The sequence below is a fragment of the Dromiciops gliroides genome, chromosome 1 (assembly GCF_019393635.1).
Source record: "Dromiciops gliroides isolate mDroGli1 chromosome 1, mDroGli1.pri, whole genome shotgun sequence".
NCBI lineage: Eukaryota > Metazoa > Chordata > Mammalia > Microbiotheria > Microbiotheriidae > Dromiciops > Dromiciops gliroides.
Window position 1 is genome coordinate 679,033,409 of NC_057861.1, and position 15,057 is coordinate 679,048,465.

General features: G+C 41.6%; 1 protein-coding gene across 1 annotated transcript in view; it reads left to right on the forward strand.

The window, feature by feature from the left end:
* Positions 1-12,713, forward strand: part of NISCH (nischarin) — a 55,844-nt gene extending 43,131 nt beyond the window's left edge. Inside the window, exons 17-21 of the mRNA XM_043988923.1 lie at positions 3,119-3,293; positions 4,105-4,258; positions 5,212-5,340; positions 5,952-6,113; positions 11,386-12,713. Of these exons, the coding sequence (XP_043844858.1) occupies positions 3,119-3,293; positions 4,105-4,258; positions 5,212-5,340; positions 5,952-6,113; positions 11,386-12,017 (1,252 nt within the window). The 3' untranslated portion in view covers positions 12,018-12,713. The remainder of the gene's footprint in view (positions 1-3,118; positions 3,294-4,104; positions 4,259-5,211; positions 5,341-5,951; positions 6,114-11,385) is intronic.
* Positions 12,714-15,057: the final 2,344 nt, after the last annotated feature.

Consider the following 15,057-nt stretch of genomic DNA (forward strand, 5'->3'; position numbering starts at 1 on the left):
CTTTGAGAGAGAGAGATTGTTCTTTCGTCAGAACCTTGCCTCTTTTGTTATTCTTGGCCTAAATCTAGGGGCTGTGCTTGATATAGCAACAGCTATTTATCGGGTACCTGCTGTATGCAGAGCTCTAGGCTGGCTGCTGTGAGTACAAAGGAACTAAAAATGCCAATAATTTTATTCCAGCAGTTTATAATCTAGAATAATTCATATTAAGATCTGAAAGGGACTTCAGGTTATCTAGTCTGGCTCTTATCTTACAGACAAGGAAACTGAGGCCCACAGAAGTCATAGGAAGCATAATAACTGTTATTTGTGCGCAGGTCAGTCTAACTCTAAATCACTCCCTGTGACACAGTCTAGAGGTAGGCATCTGTTCAGAATCGATGATCTGTGACTATGAAAGAATCATGCATCTACTATTATTGATAGCATCGGAATTTGGCCAATTTAGAAATGAATGCACATTGCTGCAATGGAATCAAATCTCCCTTCTCTTCTTCCCACCCCTTCCCCTTCTCTGGGAAAGCCTGAAAGGGTCTTATTTGAGGACTCTTTAAAGTAATGGGGGTGTGGGGAGCCTTTGGTGGAGGATGGCTACACAGGTTGAAAGGAGTTTTAGAAAAATTAAACCCAGAGTGGAGAAAGGACTTGATCAGAATCACATAGCTGTTGATAAAATCTAGATTACAACAGTTTCTCCTGACTTTAGGTCTAGCCACTCAAGCCGTCATCTGGGTCTAAAATCTGAACTCCTTTTAACTTATCCCTCTCCTTCATTCTCCATGTGGAGTTATCAGATTTCTTCATTCTTCAATTTGTCCTTGGGATTTAGCTTCTTCCTTTCAGTCCCCGTTACTAGCAGAAGAGTCCAAGCTCTCATTTCCTCTTGCCTAGAGTATTGATTGCTTCAGCTTCCTCACTGATCTTCCCTTCTAGTCTGTCCTCCAAAAAGAGACCAGATTAATCATCCATAAGGATACACCCCTACTTGCAGAATCCTCAGGGATTGTTGCCTTTAATATAGTCTAATTTTTTCAGTCTGGCATTTAAACCTTCATTTACTGTTTTAACCTGGTCGTACCCTACCTCTCAACCTCAGTTTCAACTGTGTTTCCCATGGCTATCCATCTGTCTGTCTGTCTATAATACTCATTCCCAATGTTATACTTCTTTTCTGGCCCTGTCTCCCACCTGAAATGCCTTCTCTTCTCCTTCCTCATAAAAATCCTCTACATCAGGGCGGCTAGGTGGCGCAGTGGATAAAGTACCGGCCCTGGATTCAGGAGTACCTGAGTTCAAATCCGGCCTCAGACACTTAACACTTGCTAGCTGTGTGACCCTGGGCAAGTCACTTAACCCCAATTGCCTCACTTAAAAAAAAAAAAACAAAAACAAAACAAAAAAATCCTCTACATCCTTCAAGGAAGTTAAAGGACTACTTTTTCCATGTAATTACCTCTGACTCTTCTTGTTCTCTTATTCCCCTCTATTTGCCATTTAATCATTCTGTACACTTCACTATTTGGTATCTTGGCTCCAACTTCTCTTCCAGTTTATAAGACCCTTGAAGGCAGTGACCGTTTATACCTCCTCATTTTCCCTCTTTAGTGCCTTGACCAGGGCCTTGTTGGGAGATCCATCTTCTTTGTTGACTCGGTAGCCTGTGGATATGTGCTACAGTTTGGTTTTTGCTAATTGCAAATTATTGTTACCCACCAGATAGTGGAAAGGATGTAAGAACAGGGGGCAGCTAAGTGGCGCAGTGGATAAAGCACTGGCTGTGGATTCAGGAGTACCTGAGTTCAAAACCAGCCTCAGACACTTGACACTTACCAGCTGTGTGACCCTAGGCAAGTCACTTAACCCTCATTCACACACACACACACACACACACACACACACACACACACACACACACAAAACAAAAACAAAAGCATGTAAGAACAATTGCTGTAAACTAAGGTGACTAATTTGGAGGTGGTAGGTGGTACAGTGGATAAAGTGCCTGGCCTGAAGTCAGGAAGACTTATCTTCTTCAGTTCAAATCCAGCCTCAGAAACGTCTTAGCTGTGTGACCCTGGACGAGTCACTTAACCCTGTTTGCCAAAGTTTCTTCATCTGTAAAATGAACTGGAGGAGAAAAATGGCAAGACACTCCAGTTCTCTCTGCCTAGACAAACCCTAAATGGGGTCACAGAGAGTTGGACATAACTGAAAAAAAATGAACAGTTGAGATTGAAAAGTTTCATAAGGGGGGCGGCTAGGTGGCGCAGTGGATAAAGCACCGGCCCTGGATTCAGGAGTACCTGAGTTCAAATCCGGCCTCAGACACTTAACACTTAACTAGCTATGTGACCCTGGGCAAGTCACTTAACCCCAATTGCCTCACTAAAAAAAAAAAGTTTCATAAGAACCTCAGGAGGCTAGTTAACATGCATTTTAAAGATACTAAATGAACTACAAAGGCGAAGACTGTAGGATCTTGAAGAAGGGTGTCATTTGATGACTGTTAGCCAGTCGTGTGGATCCCACCACCTGAGGAGGCCCAGACAAGGTTTTTTGTCCTCTTACTTCATTCCTCTGAAGTGTTCTGAGGTCAGAGGTGCAGTTTAGCTTAGAACCCGGTGATGCTGCATTCCTGACATTTTTAAGTTGACTTTTTTTTTCCTTTGGTGAGGCAATTGGGGTTAAATGACTTGCCCAGGGTGACACAGCTAGTAAGTGTCAAGTGTCTGAGGCTGGATTTGAACTCAGGTACTCCTGACTCCAGGGCCAGTGCCTTATCCACTGTGCCATCTAGCTGCCCCTCAAATTGACTTTTACAACTCGGAGGCTCTCACATGGAGACTTTTTTCTGATGGTCCCAGAGCACCAGTTGCTTCATTTTATCCCCCTTTCATTGTGTTGTGGCCTTCGCCTCCTTATGAAGAGATCCCCCTTCACCCACTTACCCAGTCTTGCCATCTGTCCTTAAACCTTGGTTTCCCTGGGAAGCGTGGGCTAGGGTTCTTACACAGAAAACTGGGGACTGGTCCAGCTAAAAATACCTCATATGTTTCAAATATGCTTCATTATTTGGGACTCACTTTCATCTAATGTGACCTTTTTTGAATCTTTGTAGCTTTTCCAAGCCTCATTTGACTCTCTCCTCCCTGTACCCGAGTGAATTTCTGATGCAGAAAATGACTGAAGACAACCAAATTCCTTTTTACCTGCCGGTCTCTTCATCTCTTCAGTATGTGGCTGGATTAAGGGGAAGTGCCATTGTCGAGTTTTTCCATAACAATGTTGCTGAGGTATTGTGTCCCAATTATTGGTCTTTGGCATTTTATCTTGGTTCATTCTATCCTTGTTTTCCAAGGCTTAGGGCCAGGCTAGGACTTCCGTGGTTTTCTTCAAGTCGCATTTCAGAAGTTGCTGGTGAAGTTTGAGATGAGGAGCTTTGTCATTAAAAATAAAAGCTTCACCTATTCTTTGCAGTCTTTAGGATCAGTGGAGTTTATTTCTCAGCCCCCTTCCAGGAATCACTCTAGGCCCCCACTTCTGTCACTCTGTACGCCTCTCTGGCATCCTCTTCTTAGAACTCCATCCTCCAGACATTACACACACACACACACACACACACACACACACACACACACACACACACACCTTCCCTTATAAATTCTCATTCTTCTAAAATTGCCACCCAAGAAATCGATTCGTTCTTGCCAAGATATTCATGATTGATAATAGTTTAATATAGGGCCCCTCCCAGAGATGTTTGTTTTTTACAAAGTACTGCTTTACCTCCTCCCCTGTTCACCACTACCCCCTCTCCATCCCCCAAAGACCTAAAAGAATATCTTTCTAATGGGAGAATGCCAAACAGTGGCACTGACTAGGAGCACATTATTTGGGGACATTATTTTCCGTCCACATGAAAAGTGTGGCTGGTTTGCTTAATCAGTTTGAATAAGAAGACCCAACTTGACTCCCTGAATTGTGTCCCATGAGTTCTGTTTTCAGGTGATGCCTCTCAGCGGCACTGGGGGGGATGGGTAGGGGTGGAGTGTTATTAGGAACACCTGCAGTGAGTGCAAACCTGCCAGGCTTTTCTCTTTTCAGGTTGACAATGAAGAGCTGAGACACCTCATGTGGTCATCGGTTTTATTCTACAAAGCCCCTGATGTGGAAGTTGCTGCCTGCGTGTTACTGACAACCAAAGCTGTGTACTTCCTGCTGGATGACTCCATTGGGCACCACTGTGAGCCTTTGCTAGGTGAGAAATGATGAGGGGCCATTTGGATTTCACCACTACAGAGATAGAGAAGCTGGGAATCATTTCCTGAAAGGTCCTAGCCTAACTGTCCAGATACGGCGCTCTTTAACTGAAACCCCAGCTGAATCGGAACACCTTAGCTGGTTTCACATGCCCAGAACAGTATATGATGCAGCAATATTGTCTTTCTCCCTGAAGATTATTGACCCTGACAGCTTGGTCTAAAGCTTTTTCACTTATTGCACTGTTTGCTTGATGATGTTTTTGGATTGATGGGTGACTTCCCAGCCCTTGGCTGAGCCTTTCTGACTTTGAAAACTCCCTTTCTTCTGAACGATCAGACCAAGGGATGCCTTTTTTCTGCATGGATGCTTAGTTCAGGTCTTGTTCTTTTGGGGTGCTGGCCTCAAGGCCTCCTGGTGTAGAACAGGCAGCTGGTTGGGCTTTTGCCTCCACTTGTCTTCTTTTTTTTTTTTTAAGTGAGGCCATGGGGGCCAAGTGACTTGCCCAGGGTCACACAGCTAGTAAGTGTGTGTTAAGTGTCTGAGGTCAGATTTGAACTCAGGTACTACTGACTCTAGGGCCGGGGCTGTATCCACTGCGCCACCTAGCTGCCCCTCCACTTGTCTTCTTGCAGTGATTTTCCAAGGTGCGACAACTGTTATTAAGCAAGAGTCCATTTGACTTCTAGAAAAAAGGCTTTTTTCATTCTAGTGCCCAGGGGCTCGAGCTGTGTTCCCTTCTATGCAGTTTTGTAAGGCCCTGTAAATGTACTTGCTCCTGGACATGGCTTTTCCAAAAGAAAAATGTTTTGTTATCCAAAGCACTTAGACTGGTAGGGAGGTAAGTTTGAAAAAGGTCTTTGTCAATGTACATGGGCCTGCCAATCTCAGGAAATCTGAACTCCTCCAAGAGTGACTGATCTTTGTCATTTTTTTCCTTTTTATGCACAGATTTCTGGAATCAGAGGAACTCTGATTGTGACAATAGCCCATTCCATCTGTCCCAGTGCTTTGTTTTAAAGCTCAATGACCTACAGTCAGTTAACGTTGGACTCTTTGATCAGTATTTTCGGGTTACTGGTGAGTGATATTTCTGCTGTGCTTGTTTATTAACAAAGAGCTATTCAATTCTGGCTTCTTATATATAGCCTCATTATTACATGTGCATTATTTCTTTGTGCACATACGGATGCTCTCAGCCAAGTTGCTGAAGCAAGAGGAAATAACCATGAACTTTTGGAAACGACAGAGGTTGCTGAATCTGCCCTTTTGACCATAGTCAAAAGTCAAGAATTTCACCAGCGACCTGTCAGCAAGGAACCAAGTAAACAGAATAATAAACAGACAGACTGAATGAATCTCGGAGTTCCCTCTCAGTAGCATGCAGGATGTTTCTGGCTCACACTTCCTAAATATATTTTAAAGAGAGAAAGCTCAGCTTTTTCTCTAGGCCTTCCTAACCCATTCCAAAAAATGTGTGTCAGCCTTTCCTGCCTTCAAAATTGCTGGCAGTCTCGACGCTCCATATCGGAGCTGCCCAGGATATCTCATCCTGTTGTTTGATCCCCAAAGGCTCCCTCCTAACCTGCCTCACAGTAAAGAGCTCAAGGCCTTTTGGGCGAGGCAATGGAGGAAGGGGGGGGGGGGGGGCGGGCATTTCCAAGCCAACTAGCATGGACTTTTTTCCTCAGGCTCTTCTGCAGACCATATTGTAACTTGTCTGACTCGAGACAGTTACTCTACTCATGCCTTCATTCAACACCTCATGGCTGTCCTCTCCCTGCTGGCCCGCACACCTTCCCCAGAACCAGTTGACAAGGATTTTTACTCTGAATTTGGAAACAAAAACACAGGTAAAGAAAAACTCCTATCTCCTCTTTTCCTTGAGGAAGTTAGCTTGGTAGGCTGATCTTCCTCACTTCCCTGTTTGGCATATGTGTGATGCATTGGAAAAGAACAACAGACTTGAAGTTGGCAAAGCTGTGGGTTTGGATCCTGCCTCTGATACTTAGAAGCTGTGTGACCATGAGGAAGTTACTTAATTTCAGTGAGTCTCAGTTTACCATCTGCAAATGAAGACTGACAACTATAATGTTAACTGTTATTCCGAGTGACTTTGTTCTTGCTCTTCAAAGCTTCCCAATCAGCCCCTAGACTGTGCATTGCTTCTCACATCCAGTTCAAATGCCATGAGCTTTTTCCTGACTCTTCCAGCCCTCTCTGATCTCTATAGCCTTTGGTCTCCTCGCTACATCCTGGCTTGCAGGTTGTATCCCAGCTGTAATTTATGTTGCAAGAATTTTCAGGGCCCTTGTTAACCACCACACAAATAAACTAGCTAGGCAAACAGGTAAACTGCAGTTTATTTATTCACTCAGAGCAGCACACCTCATCTGTAGATCAGTCTCTGCCCTTCTCTCCCTCCCTCTCTCTCCCTCTCTCCCCCTCCCCCCCCTCTCTCCCCCTCCCTCCCTCTCTCTCTCTCTCCCCCTCCCTCCCCCCTCTCTCCCTCCCTCTCTCTCCTTCCCTCCCTCCCTCCCTCTCTCTCTCTCTCTCTCTCTCTCTCTCTCTCCCACTCACTCACTCACTCCTCCTGAGCTACATGACCCTGAGAGCATAACAAGCAACAATGTGTTTCTTACCAGCAGTTTTGAGTAAGTTCAGGTCTGGCACATAGGCTGTAAAAAGAGACTTATTAGGAGGCTTAAATTGTTTCAGAAGAAAGAATGTGACCATTAAGCATTTACAGCAGACCAAAGTAAATGGCAGCTTCCTTATCAGTCAGCATTTGTTACATTCCTACTTTGTGTCTTAACTATTCAAAGTCCTATGAGTTTTCTTTTCTAATTGTAAAGGATTTGGGGGAAGGGAGGTAGTAAAGGAGACTGTCAAAGAGGCATGAAAAAAGGGAAAGAAGCCAAATAGAGGACAAAATGGAGTTAGTTATGTTCTCCCAAAATCTACTTTCAATACTTTGTATGAAATTCAGAGGTTAATTGACTTACCCAGGGTCATACAAGTGTAAGAGGCAGAATTTGAATTTAGGTCTTAATTAGCTTTAGCCATTAGTACTTGAGCTCCTGGTGTGTGTTATGACCCTATTTAACAAAAATTGCTTGGAAAACTGAAAAACTATGGCTGAAACTAGGTGTAGACCAACATTTCACACCATATACTAAAATAAGGTCAAAATGGGTACATGATTTCCACATAAAGGATGATACCATAAGCAGATTAAGGGAGTATGGAATCATTTATCTGTCAGATTTATGGGCAGGGGAAGAATTTAGGACCAGAGAAGGTAGAATAAAATTAAATGTAAAACAGATCATTTTGATTATATAAAATTTAAAAGCTTTTGCACAAACAAAACTAATGTAGGGGGCAGCTAGGTGGCACAGCGGATAAAGCACTGTCCCTGGATTCAGGAGGACCTGAGTTCAAATCTGGCCTCAGACACTTGACACTTAACTAGCTGTGTGCCCTGCCAAAAAAAAAACCAAAAAACCTAATGTAACCAAAATTATAAGAGAAGTAGAAAACTGGGAAAGAATTTTTGAAACAAATATCTCTGATAAAGGCCTGATTTTTCAAATATATGGAGAACTGAGTCACATTTATAAAAATATTAGTCATTCCCCTGTTGATAAATGGTCAAAGGATATGAACAGGCAGTTTTCAGACAAATCAAAGCCATATATAATCATGAAAAAATACTCTAGATCACTGTTGATCAGAGAAAGGCAAATTAAAACAACTGAGGTATCACCTCACACCTATCAGAATGGCAAATATAACAAAAATGGAAAATATTGGCTATTGGACGGAATGTGGGAAAGCTGGGATGCTAATCTACTTTTGGTAGAGTTGTGAAAAGATCCAACCATTCTGGAGAGCAGTTTGAAACTATGCCTAAAGGGCTATAAAACTGTGCATACCCTTTGATCCAGCAATGCCACTGCTAGGTTTATACCCCAAAGACATCCCCAAAAAGAAAAAGACCTATTGGTACAAAAATATTTCTAGCAGCTCTTTTTGTGGTAGCTAAGAATTGGAAATCAAAGGAATGCCTATCAATTGGGGAATGGCTAAAAAAACTGTGGTATATGATGGTGATAGAATATTATTGTGTTATAAGAAATGACAAGCAGGATGACTTCAGAAAGGCCTGGAAAGACATATATGAAATGACGTATAGTGAAGTGAGCAGAACCAAGAGTACACAGGGTCGGCAATATTGCTTGTCATTTTTTTTCTTTTAATCAAGTTTTCTTGTACAAAATGACAAATATGGTAATGTTTTACATAATCATACATGTATAACCCATATCTGATTATTTGCCGCCTCAGGGAGGGAGAGAAGGATAAAAATTGGAACCCAAAACTATAAATAAAGAAGCTTATTATTAAAAAGAAGAATCTCCTAATAAAAACACTAGAGAGTTTAGGAATAGGTGGAGCTTTCCTTAGAATAATAAACAGTATCTACCTAAAGCCATCAGCAAGTATTATATGCAATGGAGATAAATTAGAGGCCTTCCCAATAAGATCAGGGGTGAAACAGGGATGTCCATTATCACCCCTATTATTTAATATTGTCCTAGAAATGTTAGCTTTAGCAATCAGAGAAGAGAAAGGAATTAAAGGAATTAGAATAGGCAAGGAAGAAACAAAACTATCACTCTTTGCAGATGATATGATGGTATACTTAAAGAATCCTAGAGAATCAACTCAAAAATTACTTGAAACAATTAACAACTTTAGCAAAGTAGCAGGATATAAAATAAATCCACATAAATCATCAGCATTTCTATACATGACCAACAAAGTCCAGCAGCAAAAGATAGAAAGAGAAATTCCATTTAAAGTAACGGTAGATAATATAAAATACTTGGGAGTCTACTTGCCAAGACAAACCCAGGAACTCTATGAACACAACTACCAAACACTCTTCACACAAGTCAAATCAGATCTAAATAATTGGAAAGATATCAATTGCTCATGGATAGGCAGAGCTTATCTATATTAGTATATTAGTAAATTACCATATTAGTGTATTATATATTATATGTTATATATATATATCATTACTATATTAGTAAAAATGACAATACTGCCTAAATTAATTTACTTAATCAGTGCCATACCAATCAGACTACCTAAAAATTATTTTATACAGCTAGAAAAAATAATAACAAAATTTATCTGGAAAAACAAAAAATCAAGAATATCCAGGGAAATAATGAAAAAAAATCTACAGGAAGGTGGGTTAGCGGTACCAAACCTGGAGCTTTACTATAAAGCGGCAGTCATCAAAACTATCTGGTACTGGCTAAAAAATAGAGTGGTAGATCAATGGAATAGGCTAGGCTCAGGAAATGCAGTAGTAAATGACACTAGTCATGTAGTGTTTGATAAACCCAAAGACTCCAGCTTCTGGGATAGGAACTCAGTATTTGACAAAAACTTCTGGGAAAACTGGAAGATAGTATGGCAGAAATTAGGCATAGACCAACATCTTACACCTTATACTAAAATAAGGTCAAAATGGATACACGATTTAGACATAAGAGGTGATACCATAGGTAAATTAGGAGAGAAAGGAATAGTCTACCTATCAGATCTTTGGAAAGGAAAACAGGTTTTGACCAAACAAGAGATAGAGTATATTATAAAATGCAAAATGGATGATTTTGATTATATTAAATTAAAAAATTTTTGTACAAACAGAAGCAATGCATCCAAAATTAGAAGGGAGGCAGAAAACTGGGAAACAATTTTTGAGGCCAGTACTTCTGATAAAGGCCTCATCTCTAAAATATATAGGGAACTAAATCAAATTTATAAGAATCCAAGTCATTCCCCAATTGAGAAATGGTCAAAGGATATGAACAGGCAGTTTTCTGATGAAGAAACCAAAGCTATCTATTCCCATATGAAAAAATGCTCTAAATCTCTAATGATTAGAGAGATGCAAATTAAAACAACTCTGAGGTACCACCTGACACTTATCAGATTGGCTAAAATGACAAAAAAGGAAGATAATAAATGTTGGAGAAGCTGTGGGAAAATTGGAACACTAATTCATTGTTGGTGGAGCTGTGAACTGATCCAACCATTCTGGAGAGCAATTTGGAATTATGCCCAAAGGGCAATAAAGCTGTGCATACCCTTTGATCCAGCAATTCCACTTTTAGGTCTTTTTCCCAAAGAAATCATGGAAAGGGGAAAGGGATCTACATGTACAAAAATATTTATAGCTGCTCTTTACGTGGTAGCAAGGAATTGGAAGTTGAGGGGGTGCCCATCAATTGGGGAATGGCTGGACAAGTTGTGGTATATGAATACAATGGAATACTATTGTGCTGTAAGAAATGATGAGCAGGAGGAGTTCAGAGAAACCTGGAAGGTCTTACGTGAGCTGATGATGAGTGAGATGAGCAGAACCAGACCAATGCAATGGTACAGAAGAGTTCCAGGGAACTCATGATAGAAGAGGATCTCCAAATCCAAGGAAAAAAAAAAACTGTGGAGTATAGATGCTGATTGAACCATACTATTTCTTTTGTTTTGGGTGCTGTTTTTTTTTTTTTCTATTTTGAGGTTTTGCATCACTGCTCTGATTTTTTTCTCTTATAACAGGATTAATGCAGAAATAGGATTAATGTTATTATGTGTATATATATGTATATAGATATATAGATATAACCTATATCAGATTACCTGCTGTCTAGGGGAGGGGGGAGGGAGGGAGAAAAATCTGAAATTGTAAAGCTTGTATAAACAAAAGTTGAGAACTATCTTTACATGTAACGGAAAAAATAAAATACCTTATATGTAAAAAAAAAAAAAACTAAAGCATAATCATAATTAAGGAAGATTAGTGTAGAATTCCAGCAATATTTCATAGAGTTGGAATATTTGAGAAGTAAACATTCAAGAATAAAAACTTCATTTATTTTACATTTTATTTATAAATTATAAACTCTGCAGTTATCAATGTAAATTTAAATTCTGATCTAAAGTATCTATTTAAAAATAAAGAATTCCAATGCATCAAAAAAAAAAAAAAGAAGAAGAATCATGGGGTTACAGTGTGATACTCACCTGCATTTGTCTTTGCAGGAAAGATGGACAACTATGAATTGATCCACTCCAGCAGAGTGAAGTTCATTTACCCTAACGAGGAGGAGATTGGAGACTTAGCTTTCATTGTGTCTGAGAAGATGGACGGCCTGGCAGATCGCCCTGTTCTGAATATCCTCCTCTATGTTTTGGCATTCCAAGTGAATCTTGTGGAAGGCAGTTCTTCAGCCAGTAATTCACTCCAGCCAAAGACACTCATTCTGACCAGTTCAGGTCTATTCCTTTTTGATGAGGACCATGTAAGTTACCCACTGCCTGAGTTTGCCAAGGAGCCACCAAAGAAAGACAAATACCGGTTTGCTGATGGCCGGAGGATCCGGGACCTGGATCGGGTACTCATGGGCTACCAGATGTACCCTCAGGCCCTCACCTTCGTGTTTGATGATGTACAAAACCAAGACTTGATGCAGAACCTGACCCTGGATCACTTTGGAGACACTCTGGTTACTACCCAGGGAGCCCCCAAGCCCAGGGGGCGGGATGGGGGCAGGGAAGTGCAGTGGTACATCTTCATCCCAAGTGCTGAGAGCCGAGAGAAGCTCATCTCAATGCTCGCCAGGCAGTGGGAAACACTGTGTGGCCGGGAGCTGCCCCTCGAGCTCACAGGGTAACAGACTAGCCATTGGGCAGCAAAAGGACGAGGACTGAGAAACCAGCCCAGCCCGGGCTCGTCAAGCCTTTGGCTTCCCCAGAGCACCAAGCTTCACGTTACTGCATCTTCTTGGGTGTTCACTGGACGGGGGCTTGGCTCTTTTTGTTAACCTGTACTAGATTTTTATGCTATATGTAAACATTTTATCATGCTCTGCATCCTGGGAACCTGTATGAATTGAAAGGAGTCAAAATACTGTGACTTAGTGCTGTCTAGGGCTGTCTCTATTTCCACATTTGTTTTCTGTATATATCAGTCAACCCAAACTATTCCACTGTAAATAATGGTGAAAGAAGCACTTGTAAAGTCAGTGCAGTGTTGTGTGTGTGAGCTGTATTTTGATGGATGTGCTGCTAAACATTTAAGTTAATATGATTTACAGACACTTTTACATTTGTCTTTTTATGAAGTGTCAAAATTGGTTTTTATTTTGCTGCTAATCATGAATCTTATAGCAAAATTCACATTTAGGTACTCCATTATGGGGATGTCACTTTGATGGAGGGGTGGCTCACTCTCACTCCTAGCAGGAACATGGATGAGAAATAAGGGTAATGACTGGCTGCATGTGAGAATTGGGCCATCCACCCTCCAGGCACCAGGTGTTAATCCATCGCTTCCTTTCACAATACCAATAAAGTGGAATTTGACATAGTCTTGTGTTCTTGGGTCACATTGCTTCAGAGAGTCCAGCATATCTCATCAGAGAGAACACCACGTCAAAATGAGCCTTCTTTGGTTTTGATGTTCCTCCTGATGCTCTGGGTGGGGCAGGCTCATCCCCTCTGAAGTTGGGTGTCTAAAGAATTAGTCTAGAAAGGGGACTGGAATGGACTGGAAAAGCTTAAGAGCCCCTCTTCCCCATGCCCTCTCATTGTACACTTGCTTCAACAGCAAAGCTCCATCTCTTTATTTAAAATATAGGCACTTCTTACTTTACATAAGTGCAGACCTCTACTAAAAGTGATTTTCTATGTAGTGTAAATTTTGCCCACAGATGGAGAGACGGGTTCAAGGACACTGGACAGGGACCCAGGATGGAGAAGCAAGACCAGGAGGAAGAACACTTGGGGGCTAGGCACAGAGGCATCCTCTCGGTGCTGGAAGTCTCAAGCCATGCCCCTGATCTGGTAATGGTGGCCTTGTTTTGTCCAAGTGTCTGTTTTTCTGTTTTCACTTGAGTTTTTTAGGGGTTTTTTTTGGTAGTGGAGGTAGGAGACCACGGAGCCCCAAGCAGGGGTACGATCAAAGAGAGAGAGAGCACAGTATAGTATGGTAAAATTAATACAATGGTTTTTTTGGAATGTGGATTTCTTTCAGGATTCTGTATGTAAAGTTGAACTTGCATAATGCGAATTTACGTAAAGTGAAAACTGACTGTACTTGGAATATTTCAAGGGTTTATGACTTCACCAGTGTAGGCATGCTTCCCCTGGACCAGTTCATAATCCTACCTCCATACCCAAGTCCTAACTTTGGGTCCATGAACAATTTGTATTTCGAGACAATGTTTTCTTTGTAATCCTTGGCATTTCATTCATTTAAAAATATTATTCTGGGACAGCTAGGTGGCACAGTGGATAAAGCACCAGCCCTGGATTCAGGAGGACCTGAGTTCAAATCTGGCCTCAGACACTTGACACTTACTAGCTGTGTGACCCTGGGCAAGTCACTTAACCCTCACTGCCTTGCAATATATATATAACATATAAATTCTGAGGAGGGGTCCATGACACAAAAGGGTTAAGAGTCCCTGCCCTAGGAGATTGTTTCATAAGTTCCTTCAGATGTGCCACAAACCCTCCAGCTGTGCTGTTCTGATGACACCTTCCACAGCCCCCTACTCAAAGCCTTTTCCAGCTTGCCAGAACCTAGAGTCATAGCATCTCAGAGTTAGAAGGGATCTTTGAAGTCATCTAATCTATGTGAGCTTCTGAGAGCCCAGGCCTGTCACCTCCATGCCACAATGAGGTGAATTGCTGTAAGGGGTCAGTGTTTTATAAGCCACATCATGACTGTTTTTCCCAAGAGCCTCCTTACTCATCCTCCATTCTGACTAGGCCTGACCTCTATGGCCTTCCCTCAAGATTCAGGGAAAGCTCCTCCCAGCTGGAAGGACTTCTATCTATATGCTTTGAGCAAAAAGAAACTGAACCCAGTCCTAGTGTGTTCCTCTGCTGGCCGCTGCTTACAACCTACAGGATCCTAGAAAGCCCTTCAAAACTCCCAGGTTCCTCATCAGAAGAATGAGTAGGTGAAGTAGATAATTTTGTTCCCGTGGAGCTCTAGATCTGTGTTCCTTCCTGTGCTGTCTCAAGCTGTGTGTGGTAGTTTACCCCCAGAGGTGGAAAGGTAGGCCCATTGATGCATCGATGGAAGAAGGGCGACTTATTCTGGAAAGCAACTTCAAGTTAATGAGAGCAATTAAAATATCAATACACTGCACCATTGATTCTACTGCTCAGCACATCCCCCAGGAGGTCAGTGACAGAAGGGGCCCATATGCAACAAAATATTTATAGCAACATTTTTTGTGTCTAGTAAGAATCTGGAGACAAAGTAGAAGTCTGTCATTTGAGGAATAGCTAAACTCGTGGCATAAGAATGTAGAGAGGTATTAATGTCTGCAGGCAGCCAGGTAATAGGGTAGATTGGGCCTGAAGTCAGAAGGACCTGAATTCAAATCCAACCTCAGATACTTCCTAGCTGTATGACTCTGGGCAAGTTATTTGCCTCTGCCTCAATTTCTTCAACTGTTAAATAGCACCTACCCCCCAGGGTGCTTGTGAGGATCAAATGAGAGAATATTTGTAAAGCACTTAAAACAGTGCCTGACACATAGCAGAAGCTTGATAAATGCTTGTTCCCTTCCTTTCCCCACCCACCATTGAAAAAAAAAATGAAATGATATAGAGATGCATGGAAAGGTCTATGTGAAAGGAAGGCAAAAGCAAGAAAATACGCACAAAATGACAGTGTAAGTGGAAAGAATAGCAACA